The 24,347-nt window shown below is 35.1% G+C and overlaps 2 protein-coding genes across 6 annotated transcripts; one reads left to right on the forward strand and one right to left on the reverse strand.

Annotated features, from left to right (window-relative positions):
- Positions 1 to 3,066: 3,066 nt before the first annotated feature.
- LOC106063508 (uncharacterized) lies at positions 3,067 to 23,109 on the reverse strand. Of its 4 annotated transcripts, none has more exons than XM_056041694.1 (3): positions 22,956 to 23,099; positions 21,134 to 21,187; positions 3,067 to 4,149 (listed from the first exon to the last, which is right to left on the reverse strand). In XM_056041694.1, exons 1-3 carry the CDS (start codon positions 22,998 to 23,000, stop codon positions 3,199 to 3,201), a joined length of 1,050 nt encoding a protein of 349 aa, XP_055897669.1. In that variant the 5' UTR covers positions 23,001 to 23,099; the 3' UTR covers positions 3,067 to 3,198. The 4 variants fall into 4 exon arrangements, with proteins under 4 accessions (XP_055897669.1, XP_055897670.1, XP_055897668.1 ...); XM_056041693.1 differs by lacking the exon at positions 3,067 to 4,149 and adding an exon at positions 11,906 to 14,481 and having other exon boundaries at positions 22,956 to 23,102; XM_013221902.2 differs by lacking the exon at positions 3,067 to 4,149 and adding an exon at positions 11,909 to 14,481 and having other exon boundaries at positions 22,760 to 23,109.
- LOC106063507 (uncharacterized) lies at positions 7,661 to 11,840 on the forward strand. 2 transcript variants are annotated; one of them, XM_013221900.2, is made up of 2 exons: positions 7,661 to 7,935; positions 9,695 to 11,840. In XM_013221900.2, the coding sequence occupies exon 2, from the start codon at positions 9,720 to 9,722 to the stop codon at positions 10,848 to 10,850; it is 1,131 nt and encodes a 376-aa protein (XP_013077354.2). In that variant the 5' UTR covers positions 7,661 to 7,935; positions 9,695 to 9,719; the 3' UTR covers positions 10,851 to 11,840. The 2 variants fall into 2 exon arrangements, with proteins under 2 accessions (XP_013077354.2, XP_013077355.2); XM_013221901.2 differs by lacking the exon at positions 7,661 to 7,935 and adding an exon at positions 7,944 to 8,072.
- Positions 23,110 to 24,347: the final 1,238 nt, after the last annotated feature.

Below are 24,347 nucleotides of genomic sequence, written 5' to 3' on the forward strand. Positions count from 1 at the left end.
TATGCAAAATAAAACTAATAAAAGACATTTGGTTGACTTTTTTATAAAACTTTACTGTATTTTTGGAGTTTTTTATAAAGTATTTACAGGTGTTGAAAACTGTGTTCAATTGTTGGTTCTCGCCAACTTATACTGTTCGTCTGTAATACATAAAACTGGAAGGACTGGAAATATACTGGACATTTCGACACAAATCAGACACCCAACCTTTTTAATAAATAAAATAAACTATTGTAGCTACCTCCACAGTTGCTAAAAAAAAATTTTGATTCATTTAAGTTAAAGCAAAAAAAAAAATTCCACATAGGTCAGCAAAGTTAAATATTTATGAACTCAGTTGTTGTTTTATCTGTTGTATTTCGCTTTTTTTATCGTTCATTTTAGAAACAAGCAAATATGCGAGAACTCTGGTACTTATATTAATATGACTCAGCACTCATTATTATGACCCAATAGTGTACGGCCTGTAGGCTGGAGACTCATAGAGTTTGTATATGGCCAGGAGTAACAGACAGTAAAATGATATAAGCAGACATGAGTGCTAAAGCTTATCTTTTGGAGTCTCCATTTTATTCAGGGTTTAAAGGGCATTTGGCATAAACCATAAAGACAATAGAGGTTGAGTCACTGACTGGCTTTCCTCGCCACTCAGGAAAGGTGAGATAGTTTGACTTAAACAATGTAACTCCGGCCTGGTGGCATTGTCAAAGATTGGTGTGATTCTCTGTAGTTACCTTGTTAGTAGTCTGTATGCTCTTCAAGTATGAGTGCTGTGGCCGGTACTCATCTCGTCTGTTCTACTTGTTTGCTGCAGCGAAGTCTATACAAGACTCCTGACCATAACCAAAATGAATGTTTTCTGACTGATGGTTACGCTAACTGCTTGGTGCTATTTCATGTCCCAGCTGTCTTTGCAGTTTAGAAAATTTTTATAACGAAGGCAATTTTTTTAAAACTTTTTTTTTTCAGATTACAATAATTTGCTTATAACAGCATGCACTTTCTAAAACAGCTTTCGCAGTTGAACCTATCAATGGCATTTTTAGTGCCATGTACATGTATGGTCAGCTTTGTGATATTGTCTGATAACTCAAATGCCGGAAATCCCAAGAAGAATGCTGGGGGAACTTACTGTATTCCTTCGGAACTCCTGGTCTGGAACTACATGACCCTAACGTGGGCCCATTCCTTTCACAATGATGGAGCAACACTTGAGAAGGGGTAATGGGCTTTAACATGTCACAAATACCAGCGACTGCTAACATTTCACAGACTGACGTACTTGGTGTTCAGAAACTTCAGAGACCTAAATTGTTTGTTTGTTAACTTTGTTTAGGACTAATAGTTCAGAGAGTAGACCTAAATTGTTTGTTTGTTAACTTTGTTTAGGACTAATAGTTCAGAGAGTAGACCTAAATTGTTTGTTTGTTAACTTTGTTTAGGACTAATAGTTCAGAGAGAAGACCTAAATTGTTTGTTTATTAACTTTGTTTAGGACTAATAGTTCAGAGAGTAGTCCTAACTTGTTAGTTTGTTAAGGACTAGAAGTTCAGATAGTAGGCTCAACTTGTTGTTTTGTTTTTGTCTTATTTCATGGAAAAAATAAACAAAATCTTTAAAAAAACAAAGCTTATCCAAGGGAAAGAGCTCTGCACTTACTACTATATATCTTTATAATGTAGACGTTATTGTTCTTATTTGATAAAATAATACATATTTTGCCGTACATGTGAATACTGAACGATTAATTTCCCTTGTTGATCTGAAACAAAATAATTAATTACCAGTAATTAAGTGACTAATTGGTTAATTTTATTTTGTATTCATGTATGTCATGTCTATGCCAATGCATATTTGTGCAAGTTTCCTGTCAGCTTTAAGATGTATCTGATAGTTGGAAAAAGTAAAAGACGCTTCGTTATTGTGCTGATCATATGACACCCTCGTTAATCGTGAGCCACAGAAACAGATGACCATTACATCATGTGTCCTATAGATTACTTTATATCAGGTTTGTAATTCTATGTATTATAATTGTTTTGTTTTGTTTTGTCAAACTTTTACAAATTTTAGTAAGACTCCGAAAATTGCAATAATTCTAAAAAAAAAAGTAGTTTCTTGAAATACTTGTGAAGGCACAAACAAACACACAGAGGCTAACACAGTTCTAGGAAACTGTCTATTTTTGTGTGCTAATAGAAATGTTATGGAATTCGCATTTTTAAAGGGAATGAAAAAGTTAAATATAGAAGGAAACATTACAAAAAGATAATCGCATTAATTAAAATGAAATGGAGACAATTTTCACATAATAATAAAAAAAAACTATGTCAAAGAAATAATGAAAATAAAAACTAACTTCTTGGTGGATAAATAGAGTCTTTTAGAGATCTCGATTACTCAACGTTAAAAGCAAAACTAAAATCAGATTTACCATCTAGGCGGGTCTTTTGAAAGTAACCAGTTGTATTATATTTCTGATCAAAACATGCAAACCATTTGCAAATAGATAAAAACAATTTTATAAACAAGATTTAAATATATTATTCATGTTACTACGTAGTACATAAAGAACTAATGCAACTAGATCTGCAGTGTGTGTGAAATATTCAAACTAATTAATTTATATATATATATATATATATAAATATATATATATATATATATATATTTATATAATATATATATATATATATATATATATATATATATATATATATATATATATATATATATATATATATTGCTTTTTTTGTAAAGAAATAGATGCCGGTACTCAGTGATTAATTGCCTAACTTTTAACTACTAATAAAAGTTAAAATACAAGAAAAGAAGTAATAATTTTTCCCCAAGCATTGTATATATATCATATATAAAAATTTAAAAGGAAAGGAAAGTTCCCTTTTCAGACCTTGCGATCTATAGAGCCTATGATGTAAAGGTCATCTATTTCTGTGATGTGGCCCTCGGTGCCCAGTACAACGACCAACCGCCTTTACTTTTCCCTGTAAGACACGAATCTTTAAGTTTTATTTTGTATTTCAAAGTCAAGGTCCATATATCAAATATTTAGGTTTTCTTTATTGTGCTTCTATTTAGTTAGTGACTATTTCAACAGTAAGGCCAAACATCCATAAAGAAGCTTTCCTGACACGATTTTTGAAAAACTAGTACATTTGGTAGAAACATTCACTACAATTAAGAAAATATTGTTCTCCGCGCATACGCTTTGGGATCGGCAACCATGAAAATAGTGTCACAAATTCTGTTCTTGGTAGTCAGTCGATCACTATAGTTTAACGTGGCCAGGTAATTTATATCGTTATTGACTGTCATGACCATCTGTCTTAAATCAAACAGCTCACTATGACCTTGACCCGAGCTGTCAATGTCAAGTAATATCTGCTTCACTTCTAATAAAATATCATTAAAGTCATGGCCGGTCAGGCTCGGAGCACAGGAAGTACCCGAGAGTTTTATCCCTATTGTAAGAATTCGTCTGACTATTTCTTGCCGTTTTAGTTCCAGAAGTTTCTCGCCCGTTAAAACATTTTTGAATACCAAATCCAATAGCTCCCTTACACTCTTCTGTCGCTTCTCCTGATAGTTTTTCCCCTTGTTATAAAACAAGACAATTCTATTCTGGCATTTCTGAAACAGTTTTACGAGCTGTTCCGGGCCAGTTTGGCGCATGCACCAGTCAATAAAAGAAACGGGTTCTACTTCTTCGGACATTTCCGTATCGAAATTATCCCCGTGGGTAAATACGGCTACACACCGATCTCTGACGAACTTGTCTCCGAGTCTGGCTTTCAACATCTTCAGAAACCTAACATCCTCGTCTGTGAATCGCCCATTGAAAGACATGATAATCAGGATAGCGTGAAACTCTCCTGGGCACAATTTTAAGGCTTCATCTAGAATGTGTATGTTCCCAGCATTGTCTTCGGCACACATTTGGAAGCCGGGCATGTCTACGAAATTGTAAGTGTTGCCATTGGTTTCTTTGCAGCCAATTCTCATCTCTTTTTCTGACATTGTGCAATGATTATCTCTGCCCAGCAAGCTGTTCCATGTGCTGCTTATCCCACTGCGAGATCTACCAACTAGAAGTAAATTGATACCGTTGGAACCAAGTGATGTCATCTTCTGAAAAGAAAATGTTGAATGAAATGTATGTAACGCTATTGGAAACAAAACAGACACAACAAGATGCTACCAGGTCTACATTATCTACATATTGAGAATATTGAATGAATAAAGTGATTGATAAAACAAAATTAAAAATCTAATAAAAATTGAAAGTAGTGTACCACGAGGTTTCTATTAGAGAGTTAGAGATTCAGCTATATACTTTGTACAGTAGAAGAGATTCAGCTATATACTTTGTACAGTAGAAGAGATTCAGCTATATACTTTGTACAGTGGAAGAGATTCAGCTATATACTTTGTACAGTAGATTCTTTTATAATGAAACATGAAACTTGTGGTTTTTTGTTGTTATGGAGCTCTATGAGTCACGTGACTGGGTGTATCGCAGTTTGCTTACATCTTTAAAAAAAAAGCTTTGTTTATATTTTGCTAGTTTCTTACTGGCCATTTTAATGTTTTTGTTGGAAGTGTTCATCGTTTCAGTATATTTACTTGGTGATTTACTTGGCATTAATATACAACCACTGACTTTCAAAACTTTATACCTACGGACGTATTTTATTTCAACACACCCAGGACAAACAAGTAGATATGCTAGATCAGTGCTTCCCAAAGTGGTCTATATAGACCCCCAGGGGTCTACGAAGACTTCCAAAGGGTCTACGAACATTAAAAAGGGAACTGCGGGTGTATGAGATGTGCACGGGGGTATTCGATTGAGAATCTCAATTCAGCATGTCGTGACTTTAATTTTGACTTTACATACACACATTTATGATTTGTACCTTAGAAAATCCTTAATTTTTTTATCCTGCTGATTGAATTTAAAAAATTTGATTTAATTTAATAACTATATTTAAATAGTGTAGTTTTGTCTAGTTATTACTTTAACCAAAAGAAATGTAGACTGTACAGCGTTAAGTATTTGAAATTGAGCTTCATTATTTCCTTGTCAAGCGAGTGTTAATGTGCCATTTTTTATAATGCTATGAAACTAATTAAGCTGGAGGATCATTTGAGATGATGCCACTCTGATAAAAAGATAAAGGTTTGCAAAACTTTCAAACACTCAAAGATAAAGTTCAGAATACACCCACAAAATCTCTCTTTGACCTGACATTGAGAAGATGATGATTAGTGAACGCTTTACCAAAGCTCTTTACTTTTAGTAAAGTTCTGAAAACCTGACATGATAGGCAAATTATTGATTTTACCAGCTGTTGAAGAAATTGTAAAAACTCTTACACAAACTTATATCATTAAAAGAATGTCATGTTTGGGTTTTGTGGCCGGTGTCTTTTTTTTTTTTGTCCTCTTGATGAAGAATGCAATTTTGAAGACATGGTAGGCACTCTCTGGTGACATTCCAAAAGGGCAAATTTCAATGGTCCCAAATTTGAGCTTCCGAAACTTATGTTTTCTTATTATGAAGTGTACGGTTCTGTGAAAAATTAGAAGTGGTACTATCGGGATAGTTTATAAAAGCTCACTATTAGTTTCTTCATTTCTTCCGGACAGAGTGCGGTGTTAAAGTGTGTATTGGTTTTCTTACATCAGGAAAGTGTGTCAGCCTTCCATTTCCTTCTAGTTAAACATTGGAGAACAGTGTTCTTGCTGTTGTTGTTGAGCTTTACAAGGTCACACAATATGTTTTGTGCAAAATCTTTTGGATGTTCCTTCAGTTTATGTGGATAATTACATCCTAGCCCAAACCTCCCGACGGGAGATGCGAGCAAGCAAGGTGACTATTGAACGCCAGTCCAGGTATTATGAGTTGTATTATTTAGGCATCAGAGTTTCTCAAGCTTTTAAGGACTGTTTTTATATTGGTCACAAAAAAATGTAACTGTTTGGTGAACTTGGCTGATTCGCTAGCATGGTAGCTGTTAGATCCAGTGCTCCTATTTCTTCTCAGTGGTTGTCATAGAGCTCATAAGTTACAATGAACTTAATTTTTAAATTAGTTTTTCTCCATTGGGCCATTCAATGAATACTCCAGCTCGTCCGTTTGTGGTGGCTTTCTGAGAACCATCCATGCAAACTCTGACCCATTGGTTGTTAGGGCAATGGATTTGAGCTCCGTTGGAATATAATAATATATTTCTTTCTTCTTATGTAAGTCTTTGAAAACGACATATTTCTGCAAATAACATATTTCTCAATACAGCTGGCTGATTCAATCTTGTCTAGTAATGATGTATATTTTAATCAAATTATTATGGCTCAAGAAATCCACAAAAAAACTGCTGTTGGAGAAAACTTTTACTATGATATTTAAGGTACATTAATATTTAATGTTTTGAAGAACTACTACATAAAACAAAGAATCCCTATATGAAACATAATATCCGTAGCAACGGGTGGTGAGCTTGCAAACCTTTAAAAACAAAAAGTTTTCAATGTGTTTAGTTATTGTATACTAGACGTATTAAATGTTATATAATGGCTTTAACTTTTAATTTTTAAAATAAATTTAAAAAAATAGATTCAACTTAAAATGTAGTTTTAAATTACTTTTTCACTCCTCATGTGAAAATATTAGATATTATATTAGATATTATTTTCAACAAAATGTGTACTTTGAAATTGATGAATTTTCACAAATTCAATATAACTTAAGCAGGGGGTCTACGGAAAACCAGAAAACATGGCAAAGGGTCTACGAGACAAATAAAGTTGGGAACCACTGTGCTAGATATATAGGCTACTGAACAAAATCATTGTAGAGGGACGATCGACTTAGCTACTTAGTCGTCTACACTACACTAGCAGTCAGTTTACGATGTCTCTTCTTCAAAACCCTAAAGAGCTATTGTTATTTATGTTCTGTATTCTCATTTTAAGCATCTGTGCTTCACTAACTAAAGTGCACAATTCTATATATAAATTCCTCTCCTCTACAATCTACACTCTCGCAATGGATGAGGGAATAACTAACTCACGTGTTGAGAGGAAGAGACGAGATTTTATTTTTCGATTGAGGAGTTATAAGATGATTTAATGTCAATTCATCCTGGATTATTGTTCAAGTACTTCTGTCACGAGGTTATTAGTTCAGATTGTTATTTTTGTGAAGGAAATTATATATATGTATTAGAGAGAGGGAGAGAGGAGATAGATAGATAGATAGATAGATAGATAGATAGATAGATAGATAGATAGATAGATAGATAGATAGATAGATAGATAGATAGGTAGGTAGATAGATAGATAGATAGATAGGTAGATAGATACATACATAAATAGGTAGATAGGTAGATGAAAAGAAATATCACAAGCAGCTTAGTTACTGAAACATAGTTTCTACAATAGTTTACTCACATTAAATTTGCTATATTGAATGAATATACATGTAATCCAGTCTGTAACGTAAGTAGTGAAAACAAGTCTTATTGATCAATGCAGTTTTCATTTCGGTAATTCAACGTTTCTATAATTAGAATAAAGTTCGGTTTGTCCGTATCCATTTCCCAATACTATAAATAAAATAGTCTTTGAAATAACCACAGAAGATCCTCTTAAAGCGTTGAGGCTTAAAGCTGAGGCCTATGCCTAGTATCCTACAGCATGATTAGTTAGGTATACAGTGCTAATAAGGACCATAACAGGGAGAGGTTATATTTGTACAAGCTTCCTCTCTCTTGGGACTGATACTCTACAAAGAAGCAAAATTGTTGTGTATATGCCAATACGTAATAATAATGAGCTCACCAAAAGGAACAACAGCGTTGAACAAGTAAATGTCTTCTTCTTTGAATGAACGTCTGTAGATTATAAGATAAGGTGAGATATGCACTTGGTAACCTTATTGACGAATGTTTTTAACGTTATTAGAACTTTTAAGTGACACCGATCAGTAGCGGAACAATGACGTCGCACAATGAAAAAGCAACAACACTAATATGTTTTTGATAACTCAGGTGAGCCTCTTAGTGGTGTTGGCCTGTACATATAAATTTATTTACTGAATTTCACATTGTACCTGAGTTTGAGATTTCTTTTAAAAAACTTTTTAAAAAAATACAACATTGACATTGGTGCTTTGATTTTCTATATTTAGACATAGTTTCTATTTCAATTCTACTTTGATTGAGTTTTAAAAAAGTCTGTTAATTTAGGCTCTAAATGTGTGATAACATTATTCACCATTGTGTTATTAACTCTATTCATGACTCGCTTTCAAAACGAGGTTAACTCATGTATTAATAAAAATTAATGTAAATCTTGTAAAACCTGTTGTGAGAACATTCAGACCACATTTAATATATACCATATCCTACTGTTTATATTATTGGCAATTATGAGAATCATCCGCTTATTAGGACCGAATGTTTTAGAAACAGAACAAATCATATTATTTGTGTGTAATGTTATTTTATTGGAGGCGCTGTGGCTACGCGTTAAAGCGCATGGCTTCTAAACCGAAGGGTTACAGGTTTTAATCCTGGTAAAGACTAGAAATTTTAATTTCGAGATCTTTAGGGCGCCTCTGAGTCCACAAAGCTCTTATGGGTACCTGACAAAAGTAACGGCGGTTGGTCATTATGCTGGCCACATGACACCCTCGTTAACCGTGGGCCAAAGAAACAGATAACCTAACATCTGCTCTATAGATAACAATGTCAGAAAGTGGAACTTTATTTTTAATGTTACTCACATATTCGGGCCAATACTCCGTTTAATCGGACCAAAAAACCGTGGGCGCGAGTAAAAAAGAAATGTGGAACTTTACCAGGTCTAAAAAATTACGAAACATTTTTATCCATCAGAAAAAGCGTTTCAAAGCTCCATCAAAACAAGGATTACGACTCTGGAATATTTTAACTCGAATTGCAGAGAAACTCTTGAGCGCATAAGAGGAAAGTGGGGATGATGCCCCTAATGAGTTCGTGTAAAGGACAACGCAGGATTATAGAAAATACATTGAAACCGTCTCTGTTTCATGCAGCGTTAGATGTTTCTATTAGAGTTTGTTCAAGTACAGTCCGTCCAGAGAACGCGTCATGTCACACTGAAGAAATGCGTTAAACGTTGAATGGAATTTATTAAGAACTTTTTTTTTTACTAATGCTTCGCAAGTTGAGTACATTGTAATGTGGATTGTTATCGGTAAATCACACACACACACACACACACATATATATATATATATATATATATATATATATATATATATATATATATATTTATTTATTTATTTATTTAATTGAAGTTAATATAATGACCCAATGTACAAAGTATCGGCACTCCCTTACAGTTTGGGGTCAGCGGCGTCGCAGGTTCTGCCAGGGTGTAGCACTAGGTGCTGCAAACTGCCTTAGGGTCGCCAGCTCCTGATTTTTCCTCAGGGTTGGCTCCCTAAGCCTTTCCCATGATAACTAGAGTACTAAATACCAAATACACTTAATTTAAGGTATACCAAAGCTAGACTGATTAAAGAGGTACGCAGATATAATTATATTTACTTATTACATATAATTACATAAGTAAGTTGTTGGCACAGCTTGTAACATTGTTCTTGTATTAACTTTATTTGACTTAGGTTCCCTTAGTTCAAATCTGTGGGGATGAAAGAAACATTGAACATTGTTTTACTGGGTAAAACTTGCAACGGGAAAAGCTCCACTGGAAACACATTGCTGAATCGCAAAGCTTTCCAGGTAAGCTGTGACAAAACTTCCTGCACCACGCTGCCATTGCTGGAGGTGAGTGACATCATGGGGGTCAGGCTTAAAGTGGTGGACACACCGGGCCTTATGGACACCAGTGGCACGAGAAATGAGGACACCATTCTCAACGTCTGTTGCGGAATGAGCCTGTGCCCCGATGGATTTGACGCACTTGTGCTGGTACTCGACTACAATAACATCTTCTCTACAGAAGAGCCGGAAACTATTCGCATCTTGAAAACATTTTTTGGAGAGTGTTTTGTCCGAGACTATTGTGTGGTAGTTATCACACACGGAGATAATTTTGATCTGGACAGATCCGAAGATGAAAAGCCAATTTCGTTTAAGGAATGGTGTTTGGAACTTAAGCACCCGGTAGGAATAGCTCAACTGTTTGAAGAATGTCAGTATAAAGTCGTGCTTTTCTATAACAAAGGACCAGTCTATGCAAGTCAGCGAGAAGCCGCAGTTAAAGAATTCATCGATCTACTTCAAAAAATTAAAGGGCGTTACACCAATGAATATTTCAATAGTTGTGCGGCCCAGAGAGAAAAGTTTATACAAGAAAGCCGAAAACCAGAGCTAAGAAGCTGCATTCAAGAGTTGTTAAGCTTGCTTATATGCGATATTGATGAAATTTTGAATAGCAGACATTCTGAGAGAGTTGAGCTAACGAAACTAAAACGTCACGTGAATGAACTAATAATGCGTGTCGATGGTCAAACTGAGTCCCTTGGATTCATGGACAACCTCAAGAGTAAACTGTTTCTTATCCGGGATAGAATAGAAAACATCGACAGCCAGAGAATGAAAAAAGAACTTGAAAGTCTAAAACAAGCAATTCAAAAACTGAAAAATCCATCCGTGGATTGGACAAAACTTTGGTATAAAATCGCCTCAGTTATGTCAACCATATTCAAAGCAGCAGGTATATTGATGCAAACGAACTCAAAATGGTCAGAACTGGGCAAAGTGTTCTGTTCTGCAGGCGAGTTGATGGACACTACTCAAAAAGAAATTTCCAGTTAAATAATGATACCCAGTGCTTTTTTTTTTGTGACGGTACGCACTTTTCTTGTATTTTAACTTTTATTAATAATTCATTATGGTGTGTGAGTTCGCAATCCATCACTAAGTACAGGCACTTATTTTTTTTTTTTACAGTAAGAAAGCACTGGTCATACCTATTATTGTTAAATAAATGCGAAATTTAAAAGATCCCAAAATAGATTTTCAAAACCTTCCCAGCCTTTTGTTCGGATAAAACTCCTGTTTCTAAGAAATACAATAAGAATTCTTTTCACTCAGAGACAGTTGTCGATAAATTAGTTTTGATCTCTTGAGGTTTACATAGTTTGGACAGTCGTGTTCATACAGTAATGGTGATGCATAAACTGACATGAATACTAACTTGATTTCAAGCTAACATTTCAACAAAATGTAGTTTCCCAAAAGTATATTGAATTCATTAAGAACATGTAGGCCTAACGTTGCTGTTTTCTTCTCTGCCCATCAGGTTTGTAACAATGTATCCTGTGAGAGTAATGAATGGATCTAAAGACTTTTAGTACAGCAGCTATCTGCCATGTACTTCTTAATCGAATTTTCATATTTGTATCTTCAGCAGATTTTTGTTTTCATTGGCATAGAGAAAGACATGAATCTTTAGAAAAATTAACCAATTAGTCAATTAATTATTAATAATTATTTTGTTTAATTGAAACAAGGGACATTAATCCGTTGGTATTCACAGATAAGGCTAAATATTTAGGGTTTGGTCGCCTTGATAATTGCACTTGTAATTTCCCCACTCCCATTCTCGGAACCATTTGAAACTTTGAACACTTATTTATTTAGTTATTTTGAAACACTTATTTATTTAGTTATTTTGAAACACTTATTTACTCTATTTTAAAAAAGTGTCAATTTATTTTTGGTAATTAATTATTTAGTTTGACTAGTGTTTCTAGAAGCTTCAATATTAACTAAGAGTGTTTAATACAATGTGATTTTGCTTTATTTTGTTGTTGTTTATTCTTATGTGTGTGTGTTTAGGTGTGTTTGTGTGCGTTTTGCAGTACTGGATGTTACCGACATTACGTACATCAAGACTTCGGGGTCTGCTCCTTCTGTTCACATTCATCCATTTTTAATTCTTTGATAACAACTAGTAAGAATGTCTATTGCGTTTTCAAAAGATTCACTTTTTTTTTCAAAACTACTTTATTCACTTTAAGTTCAATATTATCAATTTGACAATGAAGCAAAGAAGGTTTAAAAAAAACAAAACAGTAAGCATTATTAACAACATAAACATGGCGACAACATTTATTAAAGATAGGCAACTAAATCTGTCGACCAAAGAATAGGCTTTGTTGTTTCCCCTTTTTTTTCTCTAAAACTTTTTGAAAAATGAAACAACTTTAAACTGACCAAAACAAAGGTATCAAGAAAGCAAAATTTAGAGACAAAGAAATAATAAGAAAATTCAGTAAACCTTGAAGACGCTGTGGCTGAGCGGTAAAGCGGTAAAGCGCTTGGCATCTGAACCGGAGTCCCGGGTTCGAATTTCTTGTGATGAATGGGATTTTTTGGGCGACTCTGAGTCCACCCAGCTCTAATGGCTACCTGACATTAGCTGGGGAAAGAAAAGACGGTTGGTCTATGTGCTGGCCACATAACACCCTCATTAACCGTGAGTCACAGACACAGATGACCTTCAAATCATCTGCTTCATAAATCTCAAATTCTGAAAGGAGAATTTTACTTCTACTTACAGTAAACATCTAGAGATATAGTCTAGTCTCTTTTTGGGATTTCTTAAATCAAAATTAATTTTTATTGTAATTAAGATTTTTGAGTTTAGTCTTGAATATTAAGACTTAAATTACAACATAGAAATGTTTAGAAATATAGTTAGAGACTGTGAGGTGATCACATATGCTCAGATCATAATAAGAATCTCTATATTCCCTTTCCTACAGTTGACAGTTGACGCCTCTATCGCCATTGCCATTACCACATGGCTACTGTCTGTGTCACTCTCTATCTACCGCTTGCCTCTATGAAGGTTACCTCCCCAAACGACTCAGCAGAAACGTCCCTTGTTACTCTTTCTGTAACAACTTTGAACTTCCTGACCCCAACAGAGCACCTCCACTGTTTTTCATCTTGCTGACCTGTCCTTTCGTGTTCTTGCCTAAGAAGTGGTTTCTCCTTTCACTTGAACAGGAAGCAACTCTCTTTTTTCTCATGTACACCTTCCGTCCATATCCGGTGTTGAATAATGCACTGGTGCGCACCATAAGCTCCTGTGCAGGAGCAAAGTGATTAGTTATAGAAAACATCACGCCTCATGACTTAACTCTTTCTCTCCTAATTAACGATGCCATCTTGAATTGACCCCATGAAATTCAATCATTTTTTTCATTTTATAAACTTAAATTTATTTTAAAGATAAAGAGCATGCATTCTCCTACAATTATACACCAAAAGTAATGTTTTCTGGTGACAAACAAAGTTTGATTATAACAGAGTAGAATGTACAAATAACAGAGTAGAATGTACAAAGAGTAGAATGTACAAATAACAGAGTAGAATGTACAAATAACAGAGTAGAATGTACAAATAACAGAGTAGAATGTACAAATATGAAAAAAAAAGAACAATTTTGTCAGGACGTGGAAAATAATGACGGATATAAAGAGTTAAATAGAGACTGAACTCATTCCACTGTAATTCTCTTCTCTGCCTTTGGTCCCGCTGTGGATAAGATGGTACCTCCACCACGATCCGTAGCCAACACAATAAACAATAGCGCCACTGCTTCCTGGGCATGTAGATGCTGTGTAGGTAAATTTCAAGTATTCTTTGTTATTGTCCAAGTGTTTTTTCAGCCAATGACCTATACTGACCTGTTTAGGGCACCCGTGCGGGTGTGACACTATAATGGCCAGTTTATTCTCGTCCCTAGATTTACGGTATTTTATATAAACGTCACTAAGGAGGTTGAAAAATGTCTTCTTGACTTTTTCAAGTTGGTCGCCCAGGTCTTTGTTGCAAGTGGCGCAGTTCAGGGCACACGTGTCTCTCTCAACATTGACAAAGAGGGCGGTGACAGTGTCGAGCGTGACCACCAGGCTCTTGTCTGTGTCATAAAACAACCTGAGTGACGTGTGGCTCGCCTCGGTGTCATTGTAAACGACATGCGCGGCCGTCTCGACCACAATCTCCCACCAAACATTGCTGGGTGAGCTTGAGCGCTGGCAGTCCTTGCACCAACAGTGAGTCGCGTTCTTCCAGTGCCAGCACCTATCTGACCTGAGTCCACTAGAGTACTTTTCCACAGAAGACATCACGCCCGTTCCGGTCCTCAATGAGGTCACGCCTCCCTGATTACAAAATGGGTACGGGACGCTGGTGCCAGGCAAAAACTGTGGACGAAGCGGGCTGATCATTTGAACCGACACCCTCACAGTGAGGTCTGCTAGAGCTCTAGTGAAGCGATATAAATCTTCGTCATTGAATCCTTCGGGTAGATGTGTAATATTAAACTGGTCTAAGGATATAAAGTTAGTATGACCAGGATTCTTCTTACAATTATTCAAATAAGTTTTTAAATCAACTTCTCCATTTTCTAAGACCTGCGTTTCATGAGCACCTGGAATGTAATAATAATAGTATAAACAATAATAATAATATTAATAATAATAATAATAATAATATGATTGATAATTACATCTTTAAATATATATATATATATATATATATATAAATTTCAATATTATTTGTTTAAAATAATTTAATTATTTATACCAACATTAAGACCTATCTGTTTAAAACTTCTTTAGATTAACTGTCATTTTAGCTCTCGGGTTTATGTTTGTAATGTTATTACAGCGCCTTGAGCCTACATTTTGTTTGTTAACAGCGCTTTATAAATAAAATTATTATTATTACCAATATCTAGCAAGAAATAGTCAACAGAGATCAGATATGAATATATCATCTGTTTCGTTAAAGATGAAAGTAGAAGGCAATGGATGAGTCGCATATATAAACATAAACAACAAATAAGTTCACAAGTGGTCATAACTTCAAAAATATGATTAGGCTTTTTACATCCATGATTGTTGCCCTTTCATCTTTTATATGTCTGCCTCTTTTTTTCCTCTGTCTGCCTCTTTTTTTTCCTCTGTCTGCCTCTTTTTTTTTCCTCTGTCTGCCTCTTTTTTTTCCTCTGTCTGCCTCTTTTTTTTTTCCTCTGTCTGCCTCTTCTTTTCTTCTGTTTGTCTCTTTTTTTTTCTCTGTCTCTTATTTTCTCTGTATCTGTTCCGTATGGAAAGTGTTTGGGAGCCCTAAGGATCTCGTTATGTGTCCGTACAGTCCTGTTTAGCATTTTTTTTTAAGTAATGAAGTCATCATGGGGCCCAAATCTCATGGGCGTAGCCAGGGGGGTTGGGGTTCAAATCCCCCCCCCCGAAATGAAATCCCCACCCGCTGGGGGGGGGGGGGAGGGGGATCGGAATTTAGTGACTGATTTTTTGCTTTGATTTTGTTTATTTTATGTGAGATTTTAATACTAAACCATCACTTGCCCCAGCACAGCCAAGAGGGTTTTGAGTTTAAAACCCCCTACTAGGGATTTTGAGTGTAAAACCCCCTATTAGGGGGTTTTGAGTTTAAAACTACCAGGGGTTTTTAGCAGTTAAATCCCCCTCTTCTATAAAACAAAACAAAACAAGATTACAAAGAGAGTTTGTGTTACACAAACTCAGAGGCGGCCCCCGTCGAAGTCGGATCCCTGTCGGATCTGCATATTCGCAAATAATATTCAAGAGGTGATTTAATTTTGATGTAAAATGTTTTACACGTTTCGGATGTTCCTTCAGAGTTGAAGATAATTACTTCCTAGTCCAAACCTCCCGCAGGACGACGGGGGATGGGAGCGGGCAGGGTTTGAACCCTTGGCCATCCATAAATCTGAACGACAGTCCAGCGCGCAAACCGCTCGACCAGGCAGCCATCCGATGGTCAAAAGTAATAATGTTTCAAAGATTCATTTGCCGTAAATTTAAATTTAAATTTAATAAAAAAATAGTAGATTAGTTTTAGTATATTAAAACATTACAATATTGATCAAAACGTTTGGAAATGAAAATTTTTTTTTACACTTTAAGTTTAGAAATTGAAATTCTACATCTTAATCTAGTCTATTTTAGTCTAAACTAGATCTAGAAATTCTAGATCTAGACTCTAAAATAATTTTAATTAGAATATAAATCCAGATCTAGATATACTGTAATAAAAATCTAGATCTAGTTTAAAAAATCTAGATTAGATCTAAATCAAGATATCATTCCTTTTTTAAACGCGAGTCACATAACGAGGCTTAATAAACATTACTATACCGAGTTCTTTTTTCATTTCATTTAAAGAATTCATTCCATATGACGTCAAAGGAAAAAAAAACACTACGTCACACGGCCTAGCTAGAATAAAAATCGCCTTCATCATTAAGAGCCTTTTATCGAGTGTTCATAGACATTGGTGCACCGAGTGCGTTCTTTTAGCATTTCATTTAAAGAATTCATTCCATATGACGTCAAAGGAAAAAAAAACACTACGTCACAAGGCCTAGCTAGACTAAAAATCACCTTTATCAACACGAGCCATTTCTCGAGTGTTCATAGACATTGGTGCACCGAGTGCGTTCTTTTAGCATTTCATTTAAAGAATTCATTCCATGTGACGTCAAAGGAAAAAAAAAACACTACGTCACACGGCTTAGTTAGACTAAAATATGTTTTCATTAATACAAGCAATTTTTTCGAGGGTTAATAGACATTGGTGCACCGAGTGCGTTCTTTTAACATTACATTTAAAGAGTCCATTCATATGACGTCAAAGAAAAAAAATTCCATTACCTCACAATAGGCTAGTACCGGTACCATAAAAAAAATGTCTTTATTTACACGAGATATTTAACGAGGGTTCATAGACATTGGTGCACTGAGTTCTAATAGATATTATTTAAAAAGGATCAAAGCCACATTGTTTTTGCGTTTTGTCTGTCAGTCGGTCTGTCCGTTATCTTGATATAAAAAAAACAACTAAAAGTTATTAAAAATTGATTAACCTTTATTTTACGTTTCAAAACATCGCAATAATTTTTAGGTATGAACACAATTGAAAAGTTTATATAATAGATTGTTCTGGATGTTTGTATAAATAGTAAAAGAAAAAGAGAATTTCAGATAAATGTAATACCGTTAATTAAATTTTTTGGATGGTCTCGTATAAAAATTAGATGTACTACAGCCACGTGGAGAGATTTTCATACCTTACTTTGATGTTTGGATTCTGTTTTCCTTAAAAATCGGAACATAATATTAACGATAATTAGATTTTTTAATGTTTTAGGTAGAAAGTTAAATGTACTGTAAGAGAGTAGTGAGTTAAAATATTTTTCATAAAAATCCGTAAAAACATTATTTCGTAAATGAGAAGATTATTTGTTTATTAATTAGAAGAGGGAGTTCAAACAATTATTTGGCGTTAGTAGATTTTTAAATAAATTCGGAAATTTCTGGCGACGATTTGTAAGAAACAAAATCCGGAACTTTCTTTATCGATTACAAAACTTCTATGTTATGTTTTACAAGAAAATTAAATGTCTAAAAAGTAATTTTCAGTAATCAATTCTAGTAAATTACTTTTTTTTAAAAGCCTTATGCGATTTCAAACAATCATTAGGCATAATTCATGTTTTATAAAACAATATCCGGAACATTTTTACACTTAATGAAATATAAGTCAGTATAGAGATTATGATTTAGCATTAATATGCTATTTACATAAAAAACGGAACAACATATTATTGATAATGTGTTTTTGCAACGTTTAAGCATGGAAATTGAATGTAATATAAGTTAGAAGAGCAAACAAACATTTGTTGGCGTTGATTAGTTTTGCACAAAAAAATCCGGAACAATCAATTTTAGATACTTAAAACTATTGAGATGTTATGGGAGGAACATTAAAGGGTAAATCAGATTTTCAATAGCTTTTAGAGTTCTAGTTTTTTAAATCTAATCGTGACGGACAGACCGACCAACAGACAAAACGCACAAAAATAAGCTTCTTTTATTCGGATGGGGGCACTAAACAAAAAATAAATAAAATCTGATTTTTAAAAAAAGTTTAAGGAATTGGTTTAGCACCTGATCATGTTGCGACGTTACGCTACTGCACGAAAATCGCTGCATAAAAAGTCCATTTAAAAAAATGTGCGTGATATTTACATACAAAGTGCATTATTAGCCTTTATAAACAAACAGAAATGTTTTCTTTTAATTTTAGCAGCTAGTTGACCAGAAAAAACGTCTTTAACTATTATTTGTATTTGTTGTAAACATTTCCTGTACATTTTAAAAATATATTTGACTTAGTGATACTGAAAATACACAAAAATTATTCATCTTTGTTAGCATATTGTAACATTGCCTCCCTTACATTTACGTAATTGTTTTAGAATTGGTGTATTTTTATGAAAAAATCGCTTGCATAATTAATTTTATAAATTAAACGGTTTGCTTTTAGAAAACCAAAAGTAGCCGTTGCACCTAAACTTTTCAAGCCGGATTTAATGATGAAATAATATTTTTCATATCTCTTCTAGTTTTCGAGATCTGAGTGTGACAGACGGACAGACGGACAGACGGACAGACGGACAGACGGACAGACGGACAGACGGACAGACGGACAGACGGACATTTTGCACAAACCTAATAGCGGCTTTTTCCCCTTACGGGGGCCGCTAAAAATGCAAACGATAATCCCCAAATTCTAAGAGCACATTTAAGGATGATTTTGATTTTAAAAACCTCCTCCAAAATTTACGAAAAACCCTCTACTATATAAAAAAAAGCAAATTACACACTCGAAATTCTATGAGCGTAGCCAAAGAGGTTTTGAGTTTAACACCCACTCCCTCATCTTCAGTAGGGTTTGAAGCTAAAAAAATGCCTCTTCAATGTAAAAAAGCAAATTACGCACTCAAAATTTTATGAGCGTAGCTAAATGGGTTTGACTCAGTTTTGAGTTTAAACCTCCCTTCAGCGGGGTTTGAAGGTAAAACAATACCTCAGCGGGGCTCCATTAATAAAGCACAGTAAAGTAGTTGAAAAACACTAAATGTGGCTTAACAAAGATGGTTAAGACAGATTTTAGGAGTCAGTTATAGAGATCGGGTCTAAATCAAGGAAATCCTATGCCGAACTGGGAGTCGACCCCTTAGTAAGATTGTGACAGAGCGTCGCATGAGGTTTGCGGGACATATTTTCCGACAAATTGAATTACGCATAATAAGAGTTGCGATGACATCCTAGTACAACTTAGAGCCACAGATTCATAGAGGTCCTCAGAGCAGGTGGGATGAGGCTTCAGACATTACCAGTGACAGATTTTTGTGGAAACAGCTTGACGGCAAATGCGCCGAACGGCGCGGGAGGGTCTAAGTCAGTAAGAATAGCACATTCGGTTTTTGAAATAAAACTTTTTAATACCAGGAAAATACACTGTAGATACCTCAGAATATGCATTTGTTGGCTTTCAATACCAGAAATAGTGCTTGGCGGCGGGGCTCCGCCCAGTGCTGGGGTAGACTGGCTATATGGGCATTCGGGCTGGTACCCAAATTGGCCGGTAGGGCCACCTCAATGGTCTCATATAGAACGTTTTAAATTGTTAGAGGTTTTATAATATTCTCTTATAAAATAGGCCCTCTGAGCGTCGTTTTTTTTTTTTATCTTTTCCAGACTATACAGTGTAATACTAATTTAATCTAACACATTTTCAGAAATATTGTAATAGCCTACACCCGTAGACAGTGCTATTAGCAGGCTCCATCCTTTTCAGTGCCTATATACTTGGTGATTAAAAAGCAACATAAGACCTATATTTCTTATAAGGATATAGTGTTCACTATCGATACATTATCAAACTTAACATAATGATTTTGAGGGCAGATAGACCTAGAATTGGATGTTTTTCATAGGCTTATGATATACAATTTGTGGGCTGGATTGTATAGAAATGCCCGGGCCGATTTTAGCTCCCAGTCAGCCCCCGGGCCCAATCGTCATTGTAAACTTGTTTAGAATGTCCACGTTTGAAATGCGGTTTTTGTACGTGAGGCACAGAATCCTTCAATTTCATGGATAGGAACTGGATAGATAGGAATGTCGCCTTGACAAAGGAGCATCAATCTTATTTACCAGTACCAACACTCATCTGGCAAATGTGATAAATTTTATATAAATAAGATACTGGATATCTTAGAGTAAATTTAAAAAAAAAATCAAACTCAAGGTACAAAATTAAAAGCTTGTGAAATTCACTTTTAGTGCAACACCCTCAAAGCCCTGTCAGAGACAGACCTACAACAATCTCATGTGAAATGAAAGGCTTTAAAAAATAACAGCGGTCAACAGGTTAGGAACGATAACCTAGGAGGAGGATTGTTATTGCAAAAAGAAAATATTCCAAGAAAAAACAAAGCGTTAACTAGCTTGGCCAGAGAGAATGTCTATTAGTCAGTCAGCCCTCAGCAGGCTCAGAGCATACACCATTCAAAAGTTTCTAAATATATTCATTACTCTATGTAATGTTAGCTGCTCTAGTAAAAGTTCACTAGTATATACATGACTCTTTTAGCTGCTATAATGTTTGTATGGTCAAAGAAAAAACAAAACGTTAACTAGATTGGCCACCTAGAAAGAATGTCTATCAGGCAGAGAGCATACACCATTTTAGTACTCAAGATACAAGTCAAGAGGAAAGATAAAGAGAGATTGAAAGCGACATAACAAGAAAAAACGAACAGATTTAAAAAAAAAAAAGCTTATCTAAAGGAAAGAACTCCACACATACGAATATTTCTCTCAATAATGTAGAAGTTATTTCCCATATTCGATATCAAACAAAATAGTTAATTACCAGTAATTAATTGACTAATTGATTCATTTTTCTATTGATTCATGTGTTGTCTATGCCAATGAATAATTGAGCAAAGTTTTAACTTGATCCGAGAATGGGTGTGGGAGAAATAACGTTTACAACCTTTCTACCAGACAGTCAGAGCGAGTTGATATAAGCTTTGTAAAATAACGCTTCGTTTGGAACTCCTTTCTTGCTACATCTTGCTATAGACCATTTGCTACGTCCCTTCACGACGCCTCTTGGCATGGTCGGAATGATAAAGTAACTTAATTATAATCAAGTAAATGAACAGAAACAAAACCAAAACCTACCATACAGATGACTGCAGCTATCACTGTGAAGTGAACGTGTCTGAGTGTGACAATCTAAACGTGAGGAAAATAAAGGGAATTAACATTTCTTAATAATAATAAGAGCGGAATATTATTCAATATCTTTTAAACTATTTTTAATTCCTAAACCAAAAAAAAGTCTAACATGAGTGGATCAAGAGGAAAACATTAGCCACACTACATAGTGTGTGTGACTATATACCAGATGCGACTGGCTTTCGGGCAAATGCCCGGTGGGCCAACATTCCATGGGCCTGTGGAGCAGCCGCTTATTGGCCACCTTCAGTAACAGTATGGCCAGGGCCAATTTCGACAACCCCTTAGCCATTGGCCAACATCCAATTATCACTCGAGTGAGTTACGAGGTCGAGACCAGGAGTCAAATGATGAGTTCCGGTTTTAAAAACTATTTTGTATAAAAAACAACAACTCGTCAACGATGGAACACTCTATTGAGTCTATTTTATACAAAGAGCATGAAAAAGAGCAATTGAAAAATGTTAATTGTCTGTAATCATTAGATGCTAGCTTTCACCAATATAGGTAAATCATTATGAAGCCCAACAACTGCAATAGACAAAATTTAGTCATGTATTCTCTTATTTAGTTTCAAAGAAACAGACAGATATCCATTGTTATAAGAAATAAGAATTTCCGAGGAAAAGCATTGTGAAAGCATTAGAGGCAAGAATACTGAGTTAGTGAAGTAAATAGAACTAATTTAACTGTAACATTGGTACCCTTTCGTTTGCATTTAATTCAAATTTGGCTAGCGCTTTGGGCTGTTGAAACGATGGTCCATTGTTCGAACCCTGCCATCTCCTGCTGTCCGGTCTGGAGTTTGGGCTATGAAGGAAAAATCTTTTTTTCTCCTGGGACTGTCTCATTCCGTATCGAAATTTGGATGTCCTTTTTTTCATTGTAACTGAGTAAATTAGAGGATTAAAGTAGGCCTAAGTGCTGTCAGAGGGTAAAGGACACATTTACTTAAATGGTTTATTACCTTAACAGAAATTTCTATAAATCAAATAAGAATATAAAACTAAAATGTTATTTAACCTTGGTTAGGCCAATAATAGAATATGTATCCTCTGTTTGGGACCCCTCAACTCAAGAAAACATTAAGAAACTAGAACAGACACAAAATAGAGCAGTGAGATTCATAACAAATGAATATTCATATTTGACTAGAGTAACACCTTTAGTAAAATCACTAAATTTAGAAAGCCTTCAGGACGAAGACTCAAAAGTAAAGTAGCAATTATACATAAAACACTGAACCATACTCTTCAAATATAAAAACAAAATCTAATAAAATACTCAGAAAGACACAAAGATAAAGGCACATTCCTAGTTCTATATGCTAGGACAAATGTATACTAATGCTCCTTCTTCCCTATTGCTATTACAGGATGGAATGGGCTGCCTGAGCCAGCCATGAAAACCAGTGACTTGCAGAGTTTAAGTCATTGGTTAACATGCATGAATAGATGCATGACGCGTAGGGCGTAATCATCATCTTTTTTTTTTTTTTTGGAAGAAACCTCTGTATTATATAAGATAAGAAGACGTTTTTACACCAAAATAAAGTCTTTGTTAACTTACTCGCTTCCGCTATCTCTTTATCGTCATCACAATGACCCCTGGACACAATCGGATTATCCATGGTAATGTTTCCGAAAAGGAACCACCAAATAGCTAGACATAGGTATCAAAGCGTGTGTTAATGTTGCTTTCAAAAAACTACTAACACAGCACAAGTTCGAAACATCAAATAGAGTTCTACAAAGTCAATAGCTACCCGTTGTTGAATGTCTTGACTCAATGAAAACAACAAACATTTCATCAGCCCAGCATTCAATTAACATCCATGGAAAACCCAGTCCAAACGTTTGCGTGTATTTATTATTGTTGAAGTGGTTACTATGTACTGACATGGAAGGCATCAATCTGTGATAACAAAAAAGGGAAACCCCTGTATGGCCATCCAACACTGTAGTAACCAGTGGACGTGCATATAACAATATACATTATGCATGATGGTCACTTTCCTTGAGTTGGATGATGGTTACTTGCATTTTAACATATTATCTCTTGATAGAAAATCTTGTAGACTGGGACAGAGGCGGTTTTAGCTGAGCGCAAGGGCCCTGGGCGAGTGTCATATCAGAGCCACGAATATTTGTAGGACAAAAGATTCTCTTCATTGCGGGGTCCGCCTAAGCGCGGGCCGGGTACCCACTCATTACACTCGAATGTCCGCCTCTTCAAAGGAAAGTCGTATTAATAAGTCAGTAGTAAAAGTAAAGTTTCCCTTTTAAACATTGTGGTCTAGAGGGCAGATGATGTCAAGTTCATCTGTTTATGTGGCCTACGGTTAACGAGGGTGTTATGTGGCCAGCACAACGATCAACCGCCTTTACTTTTTCCCAACTAATGTCAGGTACCCATTAAAGCTGAGTGGACTCAGAGGCGCTAGTAGAGTTTAAGACTATAATTAACATTCATCCAGACTATATTAGCACACATATATGTGTGGGTTTTTTTTAATAGAACGTCTGTAATGTAAAAAATAAAACAAATTCCTCAAATTTTTCAATAAAGATTTTGCCTCACAAGTATTTACAGTCACATGACCAACTTCAATTAGATCTATAGAACTCACAAGATTGTCCCAGTGAAACAAAATTCTTGAGAACCTTTGATGACGTGCTGTTCAAACAATAAGGAAGTAAAAAAAAACAACAAAAGTTGGATAACACATGTAGTTAACGCTGTCTACGTAGAACACAGGTCTGTGTGAGTTACAACTGTGTGCGTGTCATGTTCTAGTACGTCCACAAGCTTACACTCAGTTAATATTGTCGTCCCATTTGAAGGCCTAGTTAGTTACTTAAGTTCGAATATAAACTTTTAAGAATGAATCGTTTTTTCGAAGGATTCGATGAAAAACAGTGGTCTCGTAAATGGGGGGTGGGGGGGGGGAGAGATGTTGACATCCATTAGGGTTTCTCAAACTGAAGAAAGCCCTTGAAGGGATGCACAACGTTCTGACAAGGGGTGCGCGAAGGATTTTTTTTATTTATTGTATTTGCATTGACAATTTAAAAAAAAAAAGAAAATATATAGGACCTTTAATCATTGGGTAGTTCTGTTAGCTGTTTAAAAAAAAATAATGAACGCAGAAGAAAAT

This window comes from Biomphalaria glabrata, chromosome 9, assembly GCF_947242115.1.
Source record: "Biomphalaria glabrata chromosome 9, xgBioGlab47.1, whole genome shotgun sequence".
NCBI classification, from domain to species: Eukaryota; Metazoa; Mollusca; class Gastropoda; family Planorbidae; genus Biomphalaria; species Biomphalaria glabrata.